Source organism: Peromyscus eremicus, chromosome 5, assembly GCF_949786415.1.
Source record: "Peromyscus eremicus chromosome 5, PerEre_H2_v1, whole genome shotgun sequence".
In the NCBI taxonomy this organism is placed as follows: domain Eukaryota; kingdom Metazoa; phylum Chordata; class Mammalia; order Rodentia; family Cricetidae; genus Peromyscus; species Peromyscus eremicus.
The window spans coordinates 43616340-43639561 of NC_081420.1; the positions used below are offsets into that span (position 1 = coordinate 43616340).

Sequence of the window (23222 nt, forward strand, 5' to 3'; positions counted from 1 at the left end):
TTGCTGCTTAGAAACAAAATTTTCCTACAGAACCTGTAGGACATGGCCTCAGATGTGTAGTGGACACTGACTTAGTCTACATAGTTATTCAAGAATGGATGCAGGACTTGACTTTGTGTGTAAAAACAAGACTACAACATTCTCTAGAGTCAGTTGTCTCTCTGCATGATAGGCATGTTGGTCTCCTATAAACTTTAGTGTGGGTCCCTTCAATCCATTCCCATGATATCGCTCTTTTGTGAACAAAACAAGAGAGAGCATGTGATCCACATTAGGCAAGAAGAACAAACTAAACCTAACAAGTGGCCAGTCACATTGCAGCTTTCAACAATGATCGTATCCTGTTATTTAGTGAATATATATACTATATTAAGAAGTGGAGCAGAGAAGGCTGCAAGCAATAAGAGAATCACATATTATTATAATCAAGATACACTTGGTGTCCTCTTATGAAAGTTAGAGAGGAGCGTTTACCCAAGATGACAGTTGCCACTCAGCTTCAGTCCCCCAAAAAGCTAGACTGCCATACCTTCTGGGTGGTTTTAAAGAAAAATAGATAATGCATGTATTATGGAGGCTCAGAACTATCAACAAATTCAAACTGTTTCAAAGTCCTGTTTTCGTAAGTATGAGAGTGGGGTGTCCCTGCCTACTGGCTGTGCACAGCCAAACACCACCAGGTACTGCATTTGAATTAAAAGTGAAGGTTTTCATAATGGCTAGTGTCTAAAAGGTGAGTTGGAACCAGAATGCATTCAGTCCCTAGTACTGGGCTGAGCACTGAAGTATAATTCTTCACCATGAGAACTAGCATGTATCTTCTTAAAAACACACAATAAAATGATCCAGGCATAGTACTATACTCTTATAATTCTAGCACTCAGAAGGGTGAGACAAAAGGATCATGAGTTCAATATCATTACCATGATTCTGTCTCAAAGCCAGGACAATAACACTTATACACATGCAAACTGTGTGTGTGTGTTTGTGTATGCATGATCACATTGTGTTTTAGAAATTCTAGACAAAGAAAAAGAATGATTAATTGGTTAAGTAAGATATCAGAGTCTAGTTATGGGCTCCTTCCGTGATTCGCACAAGGTGTAATGAGATCAAACTAAAGGAAATAAAAACAAAAAAAAATGCAATAAATATGTGAACTCCCTGAGGAGCTTTTATAGAGCTCATTAATGCTATTCACATTTTTTCAGGGTCCTCCCTCTCTGGGAGCTAACTGCACGTCCTGGTGCTGGCAGGACAATGAATGATGAAAGAAGGTGCTGGGGTTTACTGAAAAGCCAGGGTGTTTAATTCTCACTCTCAAAGGTTCTCTTTCCTCTTGGCATCATCCTGGCAATGTCAGGACAGTGAATGTTTTACCCAACTGTCTGTGATGAGCTTAGACCCCTGTCTCCTCTGTTGTAAAAGAACAAGCTTGTTAGGCTCCAGTCCTACAAGTTTAAGAAGCAATGTTACTACAGTGTATCCTAAAGAAGATTGTTACTACAGTGTATCATAACACACCCAAAGAAGAATGTTACTACAGTGAATCTAACCCATCCAAAGAAGGGTTGTTACTACAGTGAATCTAACCCATCCAAGGGAGATTGTTACTACAGTGTATCTTTAACCCACCCAAGGAAGAATTGCTACTATAATGAATCCTAAGCTATCCAAAAATGTTGTTACTACAGTGAATCTAGCCCATCCTAAGATTTTTACTACAGTGTATAATACACCCAAAGAAGATTGTCCAAAGAAGATTCATTGCTACACTGTATTTTAACCCATCCAGAGAAGATTGTTACTGTAGTGTATTCTAACCCTTCCCAAGAGGGATCACTACTATAGTGCAACCTACCATGTCCTGTCTGATACTATTGTCTTTACCTCTTTTTTTCCAATGGTGCATCAAAGACAAAGTAAATATACTACTATTTTACTTCCTGTATTCAAAATAAGCCAGCTTGTCAAAAATATGTGAGATGTGCATTCATTTTACAACATCTATTGCTCTTTTATGAATTTTCCTAAGATTCTTTTCCTGACGACCTTTTCTCCCAGGTAATTTTATGGTTAGTGTATTTCACTAAAACTATGAGTTGCCATCTCTTTAACTTACTATATATAAAAAAACCTTAAAATGAATTATTTGAACTGAATGGTTAATACAGCAGTACAAACTAAGAAAATGCAGTATATGCATTAGCTCACTAAAAAATTAAAATGCAGAAGATGTGGGAAGAGAAATTAAGAATAAGACAATAATAACATTTATAACATAGTATGAGTAACTTTTACTATTTTACTTAACCAGCATTTTGCCATTTACAGTTGTGGTGATATTTTGTTTGTGCTCTAATAAATAAAGCTTGCCTGGAGATCAGAGGGCCGAGCTAGCCACTAGTTAACCATAGAAGCCAGGCAGTGGTGGCACACACCTTTAATCCCAGCATTTGGGAGGAGGAAACAGGAAGCGATATGTCTAGGCAGAGAGAGAAAGTGATAAGGCAGGGTAGAGACAGGAGCTTGTTGGCCCTTTCAGGCTGAGGACTTGGCGAGGTAAGGGGTGGCTGTGCCTTGCTCCTTTGTCTCTCTGATCTTTCAGCATTTACCCCAATATCTGGCTCCAGGTTTTTATTATTAAGATCAGTTAGAATTTGTGCTACACACAGTCATTTTGTAATAAATTTATTTTTAAAAAATCTAGATAAGTTTGACAAGGGAGCATTCTTATATACAACTTCAGGGAAGTATTATTGTTTATTGTGAAGGCTATGCAGAGTTTTGGTGCACATGGTCCGGTCTTAGATTTTTTTCACCTTTAAGAGGAAGTATGTCCCACCTTGTCTTTGAACAACAACAATAACAAGGGCAAGAATCCAATGAAGTTAGATCTGTAAAGCTTTTGGCAAACCTAAAATTGTTGTAAAGGAACAAAATTGAATTGCCTGTTTAAGGAGTTTCAGTTCAGACTAGACAAGGAACACTCCTGGAGATAGGAAGGGAATTAAAAAGAGAACACAGTCAGATTCTTGGGAAGAAATCTTAAACAGTACACTTGAGTTTCTAGAGCCTTCTAAAGGAATCAGCCATCACATCTTTGTCACTTAACTTTTTTTTTAATCTGAACTGACAGATCACTGGAGAATAACTGTAGGGAATAAGCCCCACACTGGCAGAGGGGATGGATTAAATCAACCATGAAAATAAGCACTGGCCCATGTGTCTATAGCCTAAAAGAAATGTTGAGCGAACAGAGTGCTGTGTTTAAACCAGGCGCAGCAGCCATTGAACTGCTTGTAATATTTTCTCTTGCAAATCCCCATTTGAAATGAAAAGTGAATGCTGATGCTTTGAAAGTCGGGGTTCAGTTTGCCCTGCCTTCTACATTTAAAGAATCATGCTACTGTTTGATTAGCATAGAAACAGAACTTCTCTTCCTTTCATTTTTATCCTTAATCTCATTTAGCAAATGTGGATTCTCTTGAATCTTAATAAAAAGTGAAATTTTCCCTAGAAAATTCGTGTTTAATAAGCATTAGCTGGAATTTTAAAAAATTTAAGAGCTAGCAAGAGGTAACTTGGCTTCCTAAGAAAAGACCACCAGAAGAACAACTGTTCTTCACATTTTCAAAATGATCAGCTTGTGTTACATGAACTTCTCATTTCACATAAATGTGATCTCTATACTAAACTCACATCATGTCAAGAGAGACAGTACATAGACACAGCAATGCCTGGTGAATCTCAGACTTTTCAGTCAAACAACCTGGTTATGCACACACTGGAGAGTGAGCAATCAGTCATCCTCAGGGACACTCCCTCCCTGTAATTCTTCACCAAACCTCTGAAAACTGCAAGAGAAGGATCTCAGAAACTGTGGATTAAAATTCTCGGGTGGGTAAACTTGACCTCATCTTTAGAGCAAATGGATTTCAAATCAAGAACCAACTTTCCACATTAATCCCCACAGGGTTATGCAAACATCGGTCAAGCAAATCAGCGAACACATAGGATCTGTCCATGGGAGCTCAATTTCTAATGCCTGTTAAAATCCTTAGGGTTCTGATGTGACATTGCATTAACACCAGAAGAGGACTTAAAAAATTTGATGGAGACCAACAGAAATTTTTACACCTTCCCTTTCATAAGGAAGATCTTACATTTATTAATAGAACTTCATTTCCTTGCCTTAATTGTGTTATGTAGCTGGAAGATTTCCTGTGTCCTGGCCTGCCTGCAGTCGGATCAAATCTCTACCACTTGCGTTCCCCAAGTAAACACACAGAGGCTTATATTAATTATAAACGCATGGCCATGGCTCAAGCCTTTTGCTAGCTAACTCTTCTATCTTAAATAAGCCCATGACTATTAATCTATGCATCACCACATGTTCCATGGCTTTACCTGCGTCCCATTACATGTTGCTCCTTGGGCGACTCACTAGCATCTCTCTTGGCCTTCTTCCTGTCTTTCTCTTTGAATTTCCCCCCTGCCTTGCCATAGGCCAAATGGCTTTATTTATCAACCAAACAGAGCAACACATATTCACAGTGTACAGAAAGACATTCCCCCATCAGCATTACTTAAAGGCTTATGGTGAAGAAGTTACACATACCAGGTTCCTCCCAACTACAACTGTATAGCAATGCCACTGTCTCAGAGCCCAGGGAGGGATTGGCAAGACCACAGCTGGTCCTGTTTGCTTGTGGAGACTGACAGCCTACCTTTACACCCTCAGCTCCTTTTTGTTTCTCTGCCTTTTTCTCTATCAGAGTATCCAAAACACTTTGCCTTCAAGGAAGCTGCATTTATTAAGAAATGCACATGCATTTACTTACTTATAAGCTAATTTTTGTCAGTCAAAGGTATTTATAGTATTTGAAGATTCTATTTAGTATGAACTGACCAATGTTACCACACTGACTAAGCCAGATATGTGACTTAATCCATGGAGGCTTAGCAAGGAAAACTTAACATTTACACTAGATTTGCACTTAGTTTGTGTTGGGAAAAGCACATCACTCAAAGATAAGTTTAGCTTGCAAACTGGGCCTAGTGTGCCCTTGCTTTTGACAGTTTGGCAAAAGAATTCTTCATGGAAGTTGAGTTCCCTCAGAACTTTGAAGGCATCGCTCCTCTGCTCTTACCCACAGAGTTGCATTAATGGAAGGCAGCTACATGGCAATGATGCCAGAAATTTCTATTTCTTGGTAGGTGGCCATTTTTCTTTGCAAAATCCTTTCAGATTTTAAAATGTATTTCTCTTCAGTGTTCTTCAATCCCATGGGGAAATTATTCAGGGTAGATATTGCTTCTTTAATATTGGTTGGCACTTGGTAAGAATGAAAGTGGAAATCCCAAGGACTGGGGAGAGTGGGAAAGAGCTCCACAGTGCGGTGATATTGACAGGCTTGTTTAGGTAAGTGAAGGGAAAGAATTTCACTTTGGGGTGCTCACAAACACATTAAAAATCTTGATTCTTATCCGGATGGCTTTTACGATTTCTTTAGAGGAGAGTCTTTCCGTTATTTTTCTGATACTTTAGGCCTAGCTTTGATCCATTCTGCCAGACAAGGTAGTGAGGAGGTCAACTGTTCTCTGAAGAGACCTCAGCAAATGCCTGAGTTCAGTTGCACCGCACCCTTAGCTTCTCTGCCACCATAGGACAGGTGCTGCTTCTTCCTTCTGCTCTGCTCAGAGCTCAGCTGTGCCATGTGTGTGTGTGTGTGTGTGTGTGTGTGTGTGTGTGTGTGTGTGTGCGCGTGCGCGCGCGTGCACACGTCACCTTCCCTACTTAGTGATGAATCTGATATGTCTCATAATCCATACTTGTTAAGTGTACTCCAACAAGCATGCGCCCCGCAAATCTCAATAAAAGCAGGAGAGATTAGTGAATTGACATACAATAAAATAATAATCACAAAAGCACCAGAGAACGCCCACACATTTCTTTTCTTACAGAGCAAGTGGTATGAATGAAATATTCTTAAAGATCCTAGGGAGATGGATAAGGAAGAGGTCCCAGTTGAAGGTCAAGGGAAGAGCAGGCCCCACACACTTGTACCATCAGTCAAGAGGCAACTGTCTCCTGGCCACCTGGGAATGTTCTTTAGAATGCAGATTATGTGCCTCTCTGGAATGTCCTTCCTAAGGAGCTCCCCTGGTTATTCCGGGCCCCTAGCCTGAAATGGGCTGCTGGAGATGGTGGAAGCCATCAAGCTGAGACAGACTTGGCTGGTTCAGACCATTGGTGGAAATTTGCACAGATGCTTTCAGGGAAGAATTTTCCTGTTTACCCTGGACATCTCAAGTAATATGTTGATCTCCGCCTTAAATGTAAAGAAAAAAAAAAGGGTGAGGGCCTATGCAGCCATAGTTTGGAATTAACTCCAGGTGGAGAGGGGCAGGCCCCCATTATCTCTGAAGCAGCATTGATTTCTCTTGTTTCTGACTGCCGCCAAGAGTAAAGCAGATTTCCCAGCAAGTTTTCACCTTCTGTGAATTTTCAAAATCCTGTCCCTAACCATCTATATTTTCCCATCTAATTCGAAAAATCTTTGTCTACTGATGCAGGTTGGACTTGTCCTCAGTGAGGGGACCAGAAAGGGTGGCTTCCTTGCACTCTTGGTTCGTTTTCATTTGATGTTATTGTCTAAGGTATACGTGAATAGATGTTTAATTTACCAAGCCAAATTCTTCCTGTTAACTCACACTAGATCCCATATTCCCTTCTTTCAGACATCTTGTACCATCACATGAGTACACTGAGGCCTTTTCCCCTCTCCTCCACCAGCACCCCTTATCTGCCCCCTCCTATTTCCCCTGCTCTTTATAAAAACCCAATGTTCATACTTAAATTAGCATTCTGATTCTCAAAATAAACACTTAATTTCCCATCAGCAGACTTGTAAAAGATGGTTTTCCTATAGCAGGACCAACATTGTATGTGAAAAAAAACTACCTCAAGAAACAAATGACATCATTAAACAAATATTCTTTTAAAAAATATTTATTTATTTTACATCCTGACTGCAGTTTCCCCTCCTTCCTCTCCTTCCAGCCACTCCCCCCCCCAACTCCTCCTTTTTTCCCATCCCCTCAATCCACTCCTCCTCTGCTTCTGTTTAGGAAAGGGTAAGTCTCTAATAAGTATCAACAAAACATGGCATATCAAGTTGTAGTAAGACTAAGCACCTCCCCATGTATTAAGGCTGGGTATAGCTGCTATGTCTAAGTATTTGTACTCTAATCTCAAGAACATGACCATGAAGGGCATTTATATACAAATGAGTGCTTGCTTTTGTGAAAACCTTTACTGAGGAATAGTTTGCCCAATCTATAAATGCAGTTTTGTTGTGTTCACAAGCATTGGAAAGTTGACACCCTACTACAGAGTCTTTTGGAGCATTGGCAAGTGGTGTATACTTGGAAAAGTTATGGAACCATTCTGAACCTGTACTGTGTAGCATAGCATAGCATTGATAGCATTTTCCCATTCCATTGTCTTGAAAGCTACTTCATAATAGTTAATGGCAGCATTTTCTAAATTACAAGGCACTATTACTTTTAGCCCACAGTATTTTCCAGCTGTGCACAGCATCTAGGACCTCCCAGAATTTCTAAAAGCCACTGTTGTGGTAAGTTACATAACTTAGAAATGACCCTGTTATCAGATCCAAAGAATACTTTCCCCCAAATGGTAAACCCACTGATTCAAAATTGAGTATAGGTCCAGCTCAACCTGGATCATTGGAGGACTTCCAGCAGTTAGATAAAGCCAGCATTCTTCAGGAATTCATGAAGCTGGTTCCTGTCTGCCAAAAGGAGTCATTTCCCTTGCCTCTGGCAAAAAAGACATATGGCTCTCCAATTAACATATATCTGTGGCACAGCATATCAAGGTCCATGCTAGCCCCCAGGATCCCTCAGACCCTACCCAGGAGTACTTGCTATACATTTCAAAATCCACACTAGCATCCTAGCCCTTCTCATCTCCTTCTCTGCCCTAAACTCCCTCCAGCTCACAGGCTTCCCCCTCCCTCAGCTACTCTCTTATAACCTGGTTATTCTCACTAAGCTCTCTCTATTCTCTATTTCCTATTGTTCTTTCTCACACAGATAACCCCCGGCCATTTCCAATCTGCTGGCCATGTTCAGTCTACTTCTTTCTCTCTCTGCTCTGGACTCTCCCAGATGCCTCTGGGTGTTCTCTCTCTCTTATCTACAACAAAACCTTCCCATACCATGGCATGGCCATGTTGGCAGTTTCTTTACTGCACACCCCTCACATACATCTTCATATCAGAAACAAATATCATATCAAATGCACCCGTGTGTCCTAATTAGTTTTCTGTTGTTGTGATAAACATAATGGTCAAAAGCACTTGGGGAGAATGGGGGTTATCATGAAGGGAAGTTAGGATAGGAATTCAAGGCAGGAACCTAGCAGGAACTGAAGCATAGGTCATTGAGGAATATGGTTTACTGCCTTGCTCCTCATGGATTGTTCAGGCTGCTTTCTTATACTCCCCAGGAATCACTTACCTAGGGAGGCACTCCCTTAGTGGTCTGGGCCCTCCCACATCAATCATTAAACAAGAAAATGCCCCCCCCCACACACACACACACACGTGCCTACAGGCAGTCTGATAGAGGCATTGTCTCAATTGAGGTTCTTCTTCTAAGGTAACTCTAACTTAAGTCAGTTTGACAAAAACTAACCAGAACACTGTGATACCTCTCTGCCTGGCAGAGCCTATGTCTCTCCAATGGGAGCAGTGTGTTCTTCCCTAAGCAGTTGACCTCTCAGTGATCTCCATAAGTTCACCCATGAGACATGAAGTCAAGGAAACAAAAAGCAAATACTCCTGAGCTCAGCCTTTGCCTGGTGACAACACTGACCCCTCCAGACCACCACGCCATGACAGGGAATGAGGAAATGGCCGGGGGTTATCTGTGTGAGAAAGAACAATAGGAAATAGAGAATAGAAAGAGCCTAGTGAGAATAACCAGGTTATTTAGTTCTGTGTTCACACACTGAGCCTCAGTGTGTGAACACAGAACTAAAGACATCCTTTTCTAATTACAGTAAAGGACATAAAATTAGCCATTTTATTCACTTTAAGCATATAGCTCAGCAGCATTAAGCACCTTAACCTCTATGTAGATCTAGAACTTTTTTGTTGTCTCTAGTAGAAACTTTAAAGCCTTTACCAGTTGCTCTCCATTCCTCCCACCCCAGACCCCAGTGCCCACCCTTCTGCTTCCTGTCTGTATGTATTTACCCCTCCTGCCCATTTCTTATTAGTGGACTCATGCACTAGTTCCTGGAATGGCTCATTTCAGGTACCATATTTTCAAGGTTGCTCATTTTTATTTTCCTGACTCTATTTCTCTCCCTTCAGGAAGATAGGGTAAAGGTGGGATTGGAGAATCATTACTCACCATGTTCTTGGTGGGATACTTGGCCACTTTTAAGAAGGCCCACTTGCTTCCTTCCTCCTCAGCTTGAGTGCTCTCCCTCTGTCTGGGTTCTCTCTCTCTCTCTCTCTCTCTCTCTCTCTCTCTCTCTCTCCATTTTCTTTATTTTAAAAAGAAAAGTACTTACAAGAGAACAAATAAATCAATTTCTCAGAGCATAAGCCAATAATTCATTGCATACATTAGCACAGCACAGTGGCTGCTGTGTGTTCTATCAGTGCACAAGTGCTATTCCAGTCACTAATAATATCACCATCACTTCTGGACACACCTCTAAGACTGCTTGTCCCCTGAGAATAGGACGAGGCTGGCCTTGCTTGGCATTGTCTCCTCCATTAAACAATAACCAGCACTGAGTAAGGACTCAGTAAATATTTGTTGAGTAAGTGAATTCATGTAATGATGCAAAAATAGAGAACTAATAAGTTAGCAGGTGTGCTATAGCAGGGTTCCTGCCCGGCAGTCCTCTAACAATCCACAGAGGGCTAAGGAATGACCCTCCACAGCCTCTGATTTGAGCACTGTTCTTAACAGACCAGAGTAACTGATAACAAGCAAGAGCTTGCTATCCAACATGTAGGTCCAACTCTGGCACAATGCTTTTTGTTTGTTTTTGCCTGCTTGTTTGAGAGAGGTGGAGAGAAAGAGAGAGAGATGTGGTGCTGAAACTGAAATCTGTCTCCACCTCAACCAGTAGCCAAGGAATTTAAGCTGAGAGATAAGGAGAAACAGAAAGCTGGTTGATTACAGCCAGAGCTGAGTGGAATAGTCAGAAACAGGGACATGGAACCAAACAGAACTTGTGAATAGCTTGTGTCTTTGTCAAGGTTCTCTTAGAGGCACAGGACCCATAGGATGAACTTATATTTTTAAATGAATTCCTTAGATTGCTTTACATAATGTAGTCTGAGTAATTCAACAGTCCTGTCTTTGCCCTGAGAGCCAGTAGCTGTTCAGCTACAAGGCTGGATGCTCCAGAGCCCTAGATTACTGGAGAGCCACTGATCTTCAGTTTCTGTTGGAAGGCTAAAGAAGCTCGGTTTTGATGTCAGCAAGGGATGGTGGTGGCAGCAGGGGCAGCAGCAACAGAAGTATAGACAAGCTTGGGGACCAGGTAGATAAGCTCACCAGTAAGACTCAAAGACAAGCAGGCAAAAAACTTTCTCCCTGGGATCTCACTACAAGCCTGCGTTCAGGGCAGGTATGAGAAGATTCAATAATGTAACCAGGAAAATCCCTCAGTGGCTAATCCAATGGAGGGAATCCTCCACAAGTGTTCTGAGAGGCTTATCCTAGATCCTATCTAGTTGACAATATTAATCTTCCAAACTTTGTGGTTGGTTTCATTTCTCTGGTCCATTCTGCATCTGTTGATAGTGCCCTTTGCTTCTAATTGAGGACACTAGGTTCTCCATATTCAGATTTTTTTTTTTCATTTGAGTATCTTAGTTCTATGAGGCTCTTACAGTCAGGTCCTGCCCTAAGGTTCTGTGCCTGTGTCCTAAAAACATTTGGAAAGGTATGTAGGAGCAGGGCAGTTGCTGTCTGATGGCTTCATCTCACAAGAAACTCAGGCCCTTCACTAGGGGGCATGTCTAACCTGCAGCCCAGGATAGCCCAACACAAAGTCATAACCTCACTTTTCTGTGTATGGTTTCTTTTTTTTTTAACCTCCCCCTTCTCCTCTTTCTCCTCCTTCTTCTATAACTGGATGAGTGATTCTAAAATGTGAACTTTGTAGATGATGTTTCCCAGTGTCAAAAAGTTTGACACACCTGGGATTTTTCTGATTTATCTTCAACAATCCCAAGGTCATGGCTTTCCCCCTCTATAATACAACTCTTCCTGGGCACTCCAGAAACCAAAATTAACTAGTTAATTCCATGTCTGTTAATAGCAACATGTCCATGATGAATAATTCCCATGGCCATCAGTTTGACAGCCCATGGGAGATATCCAACCTCAGCCAGGAACCTGGCTTTAGAAGGTAGTCTTGGAAGAAGTGTGGCTGATGCGGAACACCCAATCTGAACACTAAAAACATACCTGAAACTACCAGGATGGCTTGTGGTTGTGCTCTCTAAACCCTTCGCAACAATCAAGGAACTTGATGTTTTATCAAAGACAACTACTGATTATGTGACAATTCAGCCCACACTATGGTACCTCTCCAAATACCACCTTCTATGCGTTAGGCTGGAGGTTTCAGGATAAAAAGACACCCTTCCTCACCCCCACTTCCAGCCAGAAGCCAGTGCTTGCAGAAGTCTGAACCAGGCAAAGATTCCCGTCAAATGCTGGTGCTTATAAAAGCACACGCAAAACACTGGACAAAGTGGACACTTAGTTCCAGATTCCAAAGTAACCACTGGATGCAGGACACACCTACTGGACCCCTAACCCAAGCAATACTCCAATATCTTATCAAGCACAGCACTGTCTCCCACCCCTCTACTACGAAAAGCCCCTACCTAACCCAGTCCAGCCAACTTCATGGTCCTTGTCTGGGAGCTACTAATCCCCAGATAAACCTGCCTTTCACTTTTTAATTTGCCTCAATTAGATTGTTTTGCAGCGGTGGAGATGCCACTCACTATGGTCTAGACCTTTCTTTCATTTATTTGATAATTTCTTGTGCTTCGGTCTACTGTTTGTATTCATTTCATTTCTGTAGCTGTGATAAACACCATGACCAAAAGCAACTTGGGAAGAAAAGGGTTTATTTTAGTTTACACTTACAGATCACAGTCCATCATCCAGGAAAGCCAAGGTAGGAACCATGGAAGAATGCTGTTTATTTGCTTCTTCTCCATGACTTACCAGCTTGCTTTCTTACCCCACCCAAAACCACCTGCCAAGAGAAGGTACTTCCTGCAGTGATCTGGGCCCTTCCGCAGTAATTATTAGTCAAGAAAATGCCCTCATGGGCATGCCCATAGGCCAGTCTGATGTAGGCAATTCGTCAGTTGAGGTTTCCTGGTGACTCTAGTTTGTGTCAAGAAGACAAAATGTAACCAGCACACCTTTGCATAAATTACTTTCTTGAATTCTAGTAGTCAGTAGTCTGGAAATGCAGATTAAAACCACTGTAACACCTTCGTTAGAATGGCTATCATAAAAATAAATAATAAAATAAAATAAATTAAATTACAATGAATCTGGCGTGGATGTGGGGAAGGAGGGACCCTTATACACTGATAGTAGAAGTGTGAATGAGTGAAGTCACTTCTGGAATCCGTCGGAGGTTCCTCTACAAGCTAAAAGTAGAAGAACTATGTGTCTTAGGGTACACCACTCCTGGGCTTCCACCCTAAGGAATCTGGGCCCTACACTTCTACACAGACACTGTTCCTTCCATGTTCATTGCAGCCCTATTCACAATAGACAATGGAATCAGCTCAGATTTCCATCAACTGACAAGCAGATAAAGAAAACATACAAATACACAACAGAGCTTTATTCATCTATAAAGAAAAATGGAAATTTGAAATTTGCAGGAAAATGAATAGAACTGGAAATATAAATATACTAATCTAAGTAAACCCACTCAGAAAGAGAAATACAGTGTGTTTTCTCTGATATGCAGATCCTAGCTCTGACTCTTTAATTGTATGTCTATCCGTCAGAGGAGCTTGGGATTCAAACAAACTAAAAGGGGTCAGTTGAGGAGGGCTTGGTTTAAGGCAAGACATTAAATGAAGGTGGTATTTTCATTTCTCCAGGATCACATGGACGCTTTAAAGTGCAGGTATAATAGCCTGAGTCCTGAAACTGAAGATTCAATAAACTGTGAATCAAAAGTGCTTTTAACTCTATCTGTAATAAATGTGCATAGACTTCTCCATTGTTTTGATTCTCTAGGCAAAAGAGCATAACAATTAGCTATGTAGCATTTATACAATGCTGTTATAAGTAATACAGAGGCTTTTTAAAGTGTGTGGGAGAACTTACATAGGTTACAGATGGTCACTGTAAATAGCAGATGTGAGCACCTGTTAATTTGGGGGTCCCCAGAAGTCCTGGAATCAAAGCCAATCTCCAAGGACATGAAGAACAGCTGTCTACTCTTGCACTTTCCACACTGGGCATTGGAACTGATCTCACATAAATCTCATCCTAGGCAATGCTGCTGACCATCCAAGTTGTGTTGTCCCATTTAACTGCAGGATTTGCTATGGAAACCTTAAACATTCAAAATGAGAAATTGTTTTTAATATATAGTTGAAATATAGAAACTGAACAAATGGCAAAATGCAGGATTCTTGGCTACTCCTTGGTCATATTAAATTATTTATTTGGAAAGTTTCAAGCCCTTTTACCACAGCCCTCTATTCTCTCTAGGAAGTTGTGAGGTTGAGAGAGTTTTATTTTCATTCTTCTTTTCAAAATCTTAAGTATTAAGTTTTTCGAGGTGTATTTTTGTGCAGGCCTCTTTCATAGCCTAAATTTCATATTTAATATTGGCCCTGTCCAGTGTACTGTAAACAGATATAAGAAATAGATACCAGAAGAAAGTAAAATCTTGGTTATTACATGTTTGGGGTGAGCTTTATCCCCCAACACATCATTTTATTTGCAAACATCATTTTATAGTTCAGCTAGGTCCTTGAACTTTCTCAGTTTACTTATTTTTTATTTTCTATGCCGTTATTTCATTATGCTTTATAATATGAGACACTGTGTTTTTGTATTTTAAATCATTGGGTAGATGTTTTTGACATTTTTTTAGACCACACTCTTGCATATTCCTTCCTACTTCCTTGTACCCACCACATGCATGTACAACCACATCTGATTTTCCATCACTGCTAGGCTTCAGATGCCCATCAGTTTACAGAATGCAATGGGGTTTTGCTGAGCTTTGTGCCTTTCCAGTCAAGTTGCTATTAGAGGAAATTTCTGAGTAATGTGAGCTCATGGACACAAAGTGTTGAAGACACATCGGGGACCCTGTCTCATTAGCAGGGTAGGGTCTGCTGCACTTGTCTGCCAATACCTATCTGCCAATATTCTGAAGTCTTTTCAGTTCCTAAATGCTGATTTAGATAAATGCCTTTCTAATCCAAATGAAACCACGTGGTACTGAATGCAGCCATGAAAATAAGCACTGCTGTATGTGCCTCATTTGGAAGAAGCCTAGACAGACTTGGTTTGAATCAGTCAGAAGGTGAGGTACAATTAGGTTTCACTGTCTATAACCACCATAAAAATGCCAAACCTCACTCTTCCAGGAATCCCAGAATGTAAGAGATCTTGAAGGTCAAAATTGGTTTGGGATCCTTGGTTTCCAATCAAACGTGATTTTGTGTGATAAGAAGAGTGAGAGAAAATAACAAAATAGGTCTTCCTCTTAAAGTTTCTGTAATGAGGATGATGACAGGGTTATTTTTTAGTCACGTAGGCCTCCAGAGACACATACAAGCCCCAGGGCAACCTGGGTGCCCTCACAAGACAGGACTCAGGCTATTTGAAGAGACCTGGAGTGATTCAATGAGCCACTCAGGACTTTTGTCAAACTGGCCACATGGCTCTCCTAATGAGACCTGAGATCAGAGACTTGGCATTTGGTGACCCAGGGAGCACTGCTAACTCACCGGTGGGGCTGCATTACCCTCATTGAGTAAACCTGGATTATTATCTGAAATCTAACTTATGCCAAGGTTGATTGTCATGCCTCATCCACCCACCATGTCTCTGAAGTTTAGGTGACTCAGAACTTCCTTGACTCTTAGCTTTAGGCAGTCAGGCTCAAAGTTTCCCTCAAAAAGGTCACTCAAGCCATGTGGCCTGCCATGTGGCCTCCAGTGTTTCTCCAGCTAGAGAGTCCCTCTCTTTCTTTGCTTCCTTCTTCCAGGCCTTCTTTGCATAGGCCCATATCCACGATGGCGCAGCCCTCACCCCTCAGACCATAGAACTCTTCTGTCCTGGCTCTGTCAGGTTTATTCCAGCAATCAACAAACAGTTATGAATCTAGCATATAATTCTACCAGGATTCTGTAATAATTACTTCCAAATAGTACAGTTTTCTTTTTATGAATTGATAACATTTCCTCAAAGACACTGTAAACTTCTAGAAGGACTCTGTCTCGTTAAATCCTCCATCTCGTCTGGCACCCTATCAGTAGCTAGGTGACATTTTTACAAAAGTAGCCATCAGTTAACTCCCTTGCTGGGTACCCTCAAAATATGGCTCAGTATGCATGCATTTTTAGGTATATCTGTTGTATGAAGGTGTGTACATGATATGACATTTCGTATTACATATATTTCATATATAGATTTGAAGTCTGAGATTGTCTTGTGCCTGATGGGCATCTGAGAGGCAGTGTGGCTGGTTTGGTGTAGACATAGCTTTACACACACACACACACACACACACACACACACACACACACACACACCACACACACACAACTCAAGAAAACCTTAAAGCATTCATTTATTCTCTCAGCTCTTTGAGATGCTAATGTATCTACCAACTCACAGCCACCAACCACAATCCCTTCAGTTTAAGAGTGTTGTCTGATCAGCAAGCAAAAAAATAATTAAATCATTCGTAGTTCTTTTATTCTCTGAAGTCTGTACTCACTTTAAAGCAGAAATGCGTTGAAACCAGGACGTCTGAGAAAATTGGTGGAGGTCTGAAGTAGCAAGGGAAAATGATGCCACTAATGGCACTGATGATGGGTGGGAAGGAGATTACTAACAATTTAGTGTTCTGTTCTTAACTCCAGTCAAGCATTTACCCAAAGAATTAAACTGGTTGAACTTTGAAAAATCTAAATCAAACCTTGAAAGGATGAGTATATTTTGCAGGTGGAAAAGAAGGGAAAGAGGGAGAAAGTGCTTAAAAACAGTCTCCATCCCTGGTGCACCTCTTTAATGCAGTGCTTTTAAAGCAATGCTCAGAGCTTTAAGAATATCTGCTGGGTTACATTCTGGTCTGAAACCGCAAAATTTTCACACACACAAAAAAAATTATTTTGTTTCATCCAGAGTCCCACAATCCTCTGCCATGCCAAGAACCTTCAAGGAGGGGAAGACAACCTTCTGTAAGAGGGACTTTTGTCCTTATGCACAGGACAAGCCATCAAGACACATCTCTCTGTCCTGTTTGTTTCACTCCATCCTTCCTGTCTTCCCTGCAGCTACCTCATCCCTGAACTCCCAACTGCAACAGCTCCAGCAGCTCCAGCTCCAGCAGCAGCAGCAGCAACAACAACAGCAACAGCAATTGCCTCCTCCACCAACCAGCCAGCACCCACAGCCAGCCTCCCAGACGACCTCCCAGTCTCAGCAGCAGCAGTCCCAGCCCACCCCGCCCCACCAGCCACCACCTGCCTCACAGCAGCCACCGGCTCCCCCAACTCAGCTGCAGCAGGCTACTCAGTCTCAACAGCATCAACCCCACTCCCACCCCCAGAGCCAGAATCAGTCATCTCCAAGCCAACAGAGCTCAAGTCCCCCTCAGAAACCCAGCCCATCTCCAGGACATAGCCTTCCATCACCGCTCACACCGCCCAACCCTCTACAGGTACGCTCTCCATCCTCCTCGGGAGTTTGGACTTTCCCATGGTTCTGTACAGTCCCCCGAGGCAGAGGGCCAGCAAGACATAGCATCCCGTTCTGCAGCGTCCAATTCAAATTGATCTCCTAGACTTAGGGAAGGGGAAGCAAATGGCAGGCAGCTGGGGATGCATGTAAACGAAACAAATAGAGGCCCATTGATGCTGCCCTCCGAAGGATAAATGTTATGTCTTTCTTTCGGTGAGAGGACAGCACTATAAGTGCACTTGTAGCCTGTAATAACTCCATTTTATGATACTTTTTGAAGGCTGCAAAGATAGCATCCAATTAAAATTATTACTAGCACAGTTTTGTAGCCCCGTGGAGAACTGCCTCTCCTGTCCACGAGGCTTGGTGGTTATTTCTCTATATTATGAATACAACAGTGTCTTACCTTTAGTACTTTCTGCTCTTTTCTTTTTATTCTTCTAAATACTCTCTGGGGTTAGGAGGGCAAAGAAATTTAGCCCCAGTCTTATGTCCCGGATTCCAACCATTACCCCACAGACTAACAAGTACTCTAAATTTATGCCCAGAGCCTCAGCAAATATGCATCTTGATACAAGACAAAGCAGCTATATATTTACTTTATTACTGTGAGACTGAAGAAATAAAAAATCAATACTTTAGGTTAATCATGAAAGCTTATCTTTAACCTGCTATCATTGAAGAGAAATGAAAAGGAACATTCAGGAATATATAACTTTAACTTCAGAACAGATTAGCTTCCAAAGAGAATGACTGGGATGCCCATGCAGGATGTATAGGCTACCTGTTTTCAACTTACATGAGACACTTTCCTCCATGAGATTCTAAATGACTCAGGGGTCTTCCTAGGTATTATGACAACCAAGTGAACAGTTTATGCATTCACTTCAATGCCAGTTAGCCCACCCACCTTCCTTAGAGGTGAGCCTTGATCCAGCCTCCCCAGCCCAAGGATGACACCAGTCATGGCATGTATAGCTGTGAAACAGGACGACAAACAATATCAAACAGATAAGTACACAGACTAAAGGCAGGGAGATTCATAATTGAACAATTTAGAACTGACTTCACTTGGCGTCCCATTGCTTTGTCTCTTGGAACTTGCTTTCTTGGAGTGACCCAAAGTTTACCTGGAAATACAGTTGACTGAGGAATAATTGTGATTTCCTGGACAAGTGGTTACAGGTTTCCCTGTGAGCACATTCCTAAGTCAGAGCTAAGATGTATTTTTTCACAAATCTTACAAGGGCAAGACAACCTAACAATTTTGACATGATACTGAAATGAACACAAGCTGAAAGTGTCTTCCTTGGACACCTGACATCTCATGGGAGAGTAGACATAATCAAATGCACAAATGCTCTGTTCAAGCAGCCCCAGTGTTGTGAACAGCTGTAATGTATCTCTGTCATCCCAGAGAGAGAGTATAATGCTTTTTAAGAACAATTCAAGTAGACGGACCTATACACAGAGTGAGTCAGTGACTTTTACACTCTATAAGCACACTACCTGACAGAAACAACTTGTTTTAATTTGACTTACAGTTTTGGAAAGTTGAAGTCCATCGTAGCAGAGAGGGCATGGGAAGCAGCTCATTCTGTAGCAACAGTGTGTGGCAGAGCCTGTTCACAATTGTAAATGAAGAAACAGAGACCAAAGCAGGAGCCAGAGACTGACCTTAAAAGACTTATCCCCAGGGATGTATTTCTGCCAGCCACAACCCACCTAAAGGTTCTACAGCCCCCCCCCCGACAGTCCCACCAGCTGGGGGGTAAGCTTCAAACAGGAACCTGTGGGAGATGGTTCAGATCCAAGCCATGACAACATGGGATTAAACATTTCTACCCTGCTCCCACCAAGACACCAAAATAGGTTAACTTACCAAAGAAAAATCATCCTACCTTGAGAGGTGGCATGATTTGCATCTACCCAAGTTGTTGATTATAACCCAGAGTTGTTTCCCATTTAACAAAAGCCAGCTTGGAGCTGTGTAGACACCAGTCTTCACAGAACACTGACAACACCTGAGAAGGTCTAGCCCTCCTCTTAACTGCCATGGAAATCCCGGGCTGTTTAGTTTTGTTTCATTTTTCAGCAAAGAGATGCTCAAAGCCATGTTCTGTTTCTTTATAGTCCTGATAAAATATTCTAACTTTTCTTGCTGGGATTTTTGCTTCTAAACTCATCAATATATATATGATACTTAAGTACAGAGTAGATATTACACTAGCACCTGTGGACCTGGATGAGTGACCACCAAAGGACTGCCTTGTTGAAAGTTTAAAAACATTTCTGCGCAGATACAGAATTAAACTCAAATAAGTCTATGTCAATAAGAATAAAGGCACTCTTCTCTTACTTCAGGCATGTGTAAAAGAAAGGAAGAATTTCATGGTCTAAACTTTTTTCCCAACACTTGCTGCAGGGCTTTTGAGTTTGTGGAACATGGAAGGTCTGAACTTTTAAAAAAGAAAACCATCTTAAAGGCAGTGTGCAGACATTCAACTCTCAGTGGTAACAACCTTTATGAACTAGAATAAAGTGTTTTGTCTGAAAATTATTCAAGGAATAAAGATCAACTAAATATGTATGTGAGAACTTAAGTTTCATTTATATGATTTTTCATTTTCATGTAGGCTTTACCTTTCTACATTGTTCAAAATCCATCTGAGCAATAGCATTTTAGAACTGTGCAACATAAATTATTAGGGAAAGCCAGTGCATCAGAAGGCCCTTTTATTTTATATTTGGCTCAAAAACATTTTGAGGGATAACAATTATTTCTAAAGCTGTATACTATGATGTCTTCAGAAAAAAAAAAGTCCTAAATGAAAGCAGGTTGTGAAGATATATTTGGGTGAGGTCATTTTTCAAGATGAAGAAAAAAAATGAGTAATGCTGGCAGGTAGCAACACCTAGACAAAAAGTCTCCAAATAGCTCCTGTCAGGGGTTTCTGTAAAATTGCAGTATAATTTGATTTCACTTTTTCACTCAATTCCATGAAATGGATTGCATTTACAAAACCAGATTGTTGTTCCAAGTCAGTCAAGACTCTAAAGTGTTACCCCTCCAGAAAAGCTTGGATAAGAGAGGAACTTTTTTCATTAATTTTGATCATTTGTGGGCAGGGAAGGGTGGGGCTGGAGTGGATAGCAGAAGCTCAACCTGCTGGGCTGTGTTTCTCCACTGAGACTCAAAGCCTGCCCACTCACAGCTTCCTTCAGTCCCAGGAGGCTGAGGAGAGAAGTTCTAAACAGGAAAGGGAGTCCCACAGGTCCTCCAGAGCCACGTAGGTGGTCAGGGCACACAGGCAGATGTAGGCAAAATGCAAAATGAGTTTATGCAGAGTTCATGGAACAGAAAAGTACATCTGGGGGCTGAGGTTTGTCATTGGATTCAGGGATAGTTTTCAGTGCATGCACCCTCATTTTGCTGTATCTCATCTGCACCAGAATAGACAAGGATCTGAAACAATAGATAGAAGTAACCTTTTAGATAGAGAGGACTTAATGGAATTAGTCCTGGTAGGAAAAAGACAAACTCAACATTTTAATTCGATATTAGTCAAATCTAGTAGAGATCCTGTGAGCATGAGAATGGTGAGGCTCTTCCCTTTCAGTACTTGGAGACTGCTTTTCCTGGGGATGTCCTTCAGAGTTTTACATGCACTGGAGACATCACAGGCATTTTGCTGATGTCCTAATGAGCCTACAGGGTCTAATGGGGCCTGGCTGGAGGCCATTGTGGTGTCCTGGAAGGTTGATGGCTTCTTTCTCATCTCATCTCAACTCACTTGTGGCCTTGACAGGTTATTGTAACTCTCTGGATGTGGTTTTCCTCATTTGCTGTTTCTAAGAATCTTTTCAGGCCTATGCACGGATGATCCAAATGTTGGTAGGAGTCTGGGAGTTTAGTGGCTGCTGAAAACCTTATTCTCAGATCTTCTGAGTATTCTTCAAGGTCAGGTGAATTTCTTCCCACTCAGCTGGATGGCAAAGTGGAAAGAGAGTGGAAGACAAACATAAGTGGGATAATGATAGCGGAAGAAGGTTTTTAGCTTAGCCGGAGAGCACAAATTAAGCTCAAGTTTGTGTCCTCAGAGAGTCGCAGCTCTGTGCTCTCATCCCAGATTGTTTTGCCACACCTGTGCATTAGAGAAGCTTAAGGAACCAAACGCTGCATTTAACCTCGGCCTTCTGCGAACCACCTCACATGGCAGGGAGCAGGATAATCTTTTCCTTTTCTTGCTGTACCGCGCATTTTAATAAACAACAGAGGGACAGAGAGGAAATAGGAGCAAAAAAAAAATCTATTTGTGCTTGTATGAGAAAGGAGGAGCCTGGTCACCTCCTCGGAAGTGCAGGTGCAGGAAGATGGTGTAAGATGCATTTTCACATGTGAGCATTTGCTGATATACACATCTACCAAAAAGCTCAGTAAAGAAACTTGATCAGAATCCCACCTCTGTCACACACGAGCAATGCCTTCTGACCTTCCTGACAGTAGTTTTCCACGGGCACACTCTGTACTGCATTGAAAGTACATATGTAATAGGGAAGGGTAGTGTCATATCTGTTTTGGAACCAGAAAGTCCAAATCTTGAGAAGTACTTATTTTCATTATTTTTAAAGCAAATTTTCTTCAACCACGAGCCTGCATCCTCACCATAAAAAAAGGCCAAACTCCCTCTCCCTTCAGCAATTAGTATTGATCAGTTTAACATGAGGCTCCTGGCTGTAGGATATTTCATTCATAAAATTAAATCCTTCTGAGGCCCTTTCAGTTCCTTTTGAGTTTTACATTAGAAATCGGTAGCACTGTGGTGTTGGTGGCCCACACATGCACGCTACTATACAGCCTCCTTTGGCCGTTATCAATTCTGATAGAACAGAGACATCTCTGTGTTCACACAGGGCAGAGTCACTTGCAGAAGTGAGACTAAGGCAAGATCATGCAGTTCTCATCTCAGATGCAGAACTTAAGAGCACCCTCAATGCACTAATTGAAAAAGATAAGAGTCTAATACAGGATTTTGAAATTCAAATGGCAAAGATCTATCATCAATAAAATTTCAGGTTTTAAGCTCTAAGGCCAGGCTGAGTTGGAGTCAGTTCTAAAGCACAAGGGGGGAAACACAAGGAATACTGGTATGCTGGCCTGAACTTGAGACTTTCCTTTTCATGGTTAAAATGCTACATTAAGTTGTTTTGCATCTTGACCCTCCACGCAGTACCTATGCTTAACATTCTCTCACTCATGCCTCTTACACCTTCTGCTACCAGAGTGTTACTGGTGTAGTTAGCAAGCATTCTCCACAGCCAGTGGCAACCTGTCTCTTGTAAGGTTCAGTGTGCCTTACATCCTACTTTCTAGATGTACCAGAAAACGCAAAAATTTGGCACAGCAGGAAAACAAAGGCATGTTGGCTAATGGATTAGAAAAGGATAGCGGCTTGTCAATCCATTTTCCTCATTGCAGATGACTAATAAACCAACCTTTTTTTTTTTTAATTGAAATGTTAGGACAATCAGATAACTCTTGGCTGACTGATTTTACTTAACCGATTTAGGATTTTCTGAAATCAAGTAAAATAGCTAAAAGTGATAGTACTGTCACAGAGTAGACAACACCCTCCCATAGCAATCCAGCCATGAAGACCTCCATAAAGTGGGAGTTGGCATGGGCTGGGAAATATTTCCTCTTGGTCTAAAGAGCCAAAGAAAACTTGATTATCATGGATGAGAAAATCCAGCCGAACTCAGAGATTTACTGTGAAGATTAGATGTAACACACTAATAGAGATGTTTCATGTCCTATAAATTTGCTGAGCAAGCCTTCATTAGCCTAAAGCTGTGAAAGAGTAAGACCATTTCTGTTCACACCACCATCCAGAAGATTGAGGACTTTACTCATGATTCAGCCATTCAGCAAGAGGCCTGGTAGGAAATGGGAATCCCTTTGCCTATCTGTATTAAGCACTGAATAAAATAAGCAAAAATGTATTTACCCATATACTCTGCGAAGGACAATTTTTCCTTTTATGAAAGAAAGAAAATCTCCTTTAACAAAACCCTCAGTTCAACATTACTGACATTTCCAAGAATTTATTACAAGCATTTGAGATCCGGGAGGAACAACAAAGTTTATATTGCTTTGAGAGTGGCAGGGGGAAAGATTAGTT

At 41.4% G+C, this 23222-nt stretch overlaps 1 protein-coding gene across 1 annotated transcript in view; it reads left to right on the top strand.

Annotated features, from left to right (window-relative positions):
• Pou6f2 (POU class 6 homeobox 2) overlaps nt 1–23222 on the top strand; it is a 496744-nt gene that overhangs the window by 357884 nt on the left and 115638 nt on the right. Inside the window, exon 5 of the mRNA XM_059262396.1 lies at nt 16635–17020. Within this exon, the coding sequence (XP_059118379.1) occupies nt 16635–17020 (386 nt within the window). The remainder of the gene's footprint in view (nt 1–16634; nt 17021–23222) is intronic.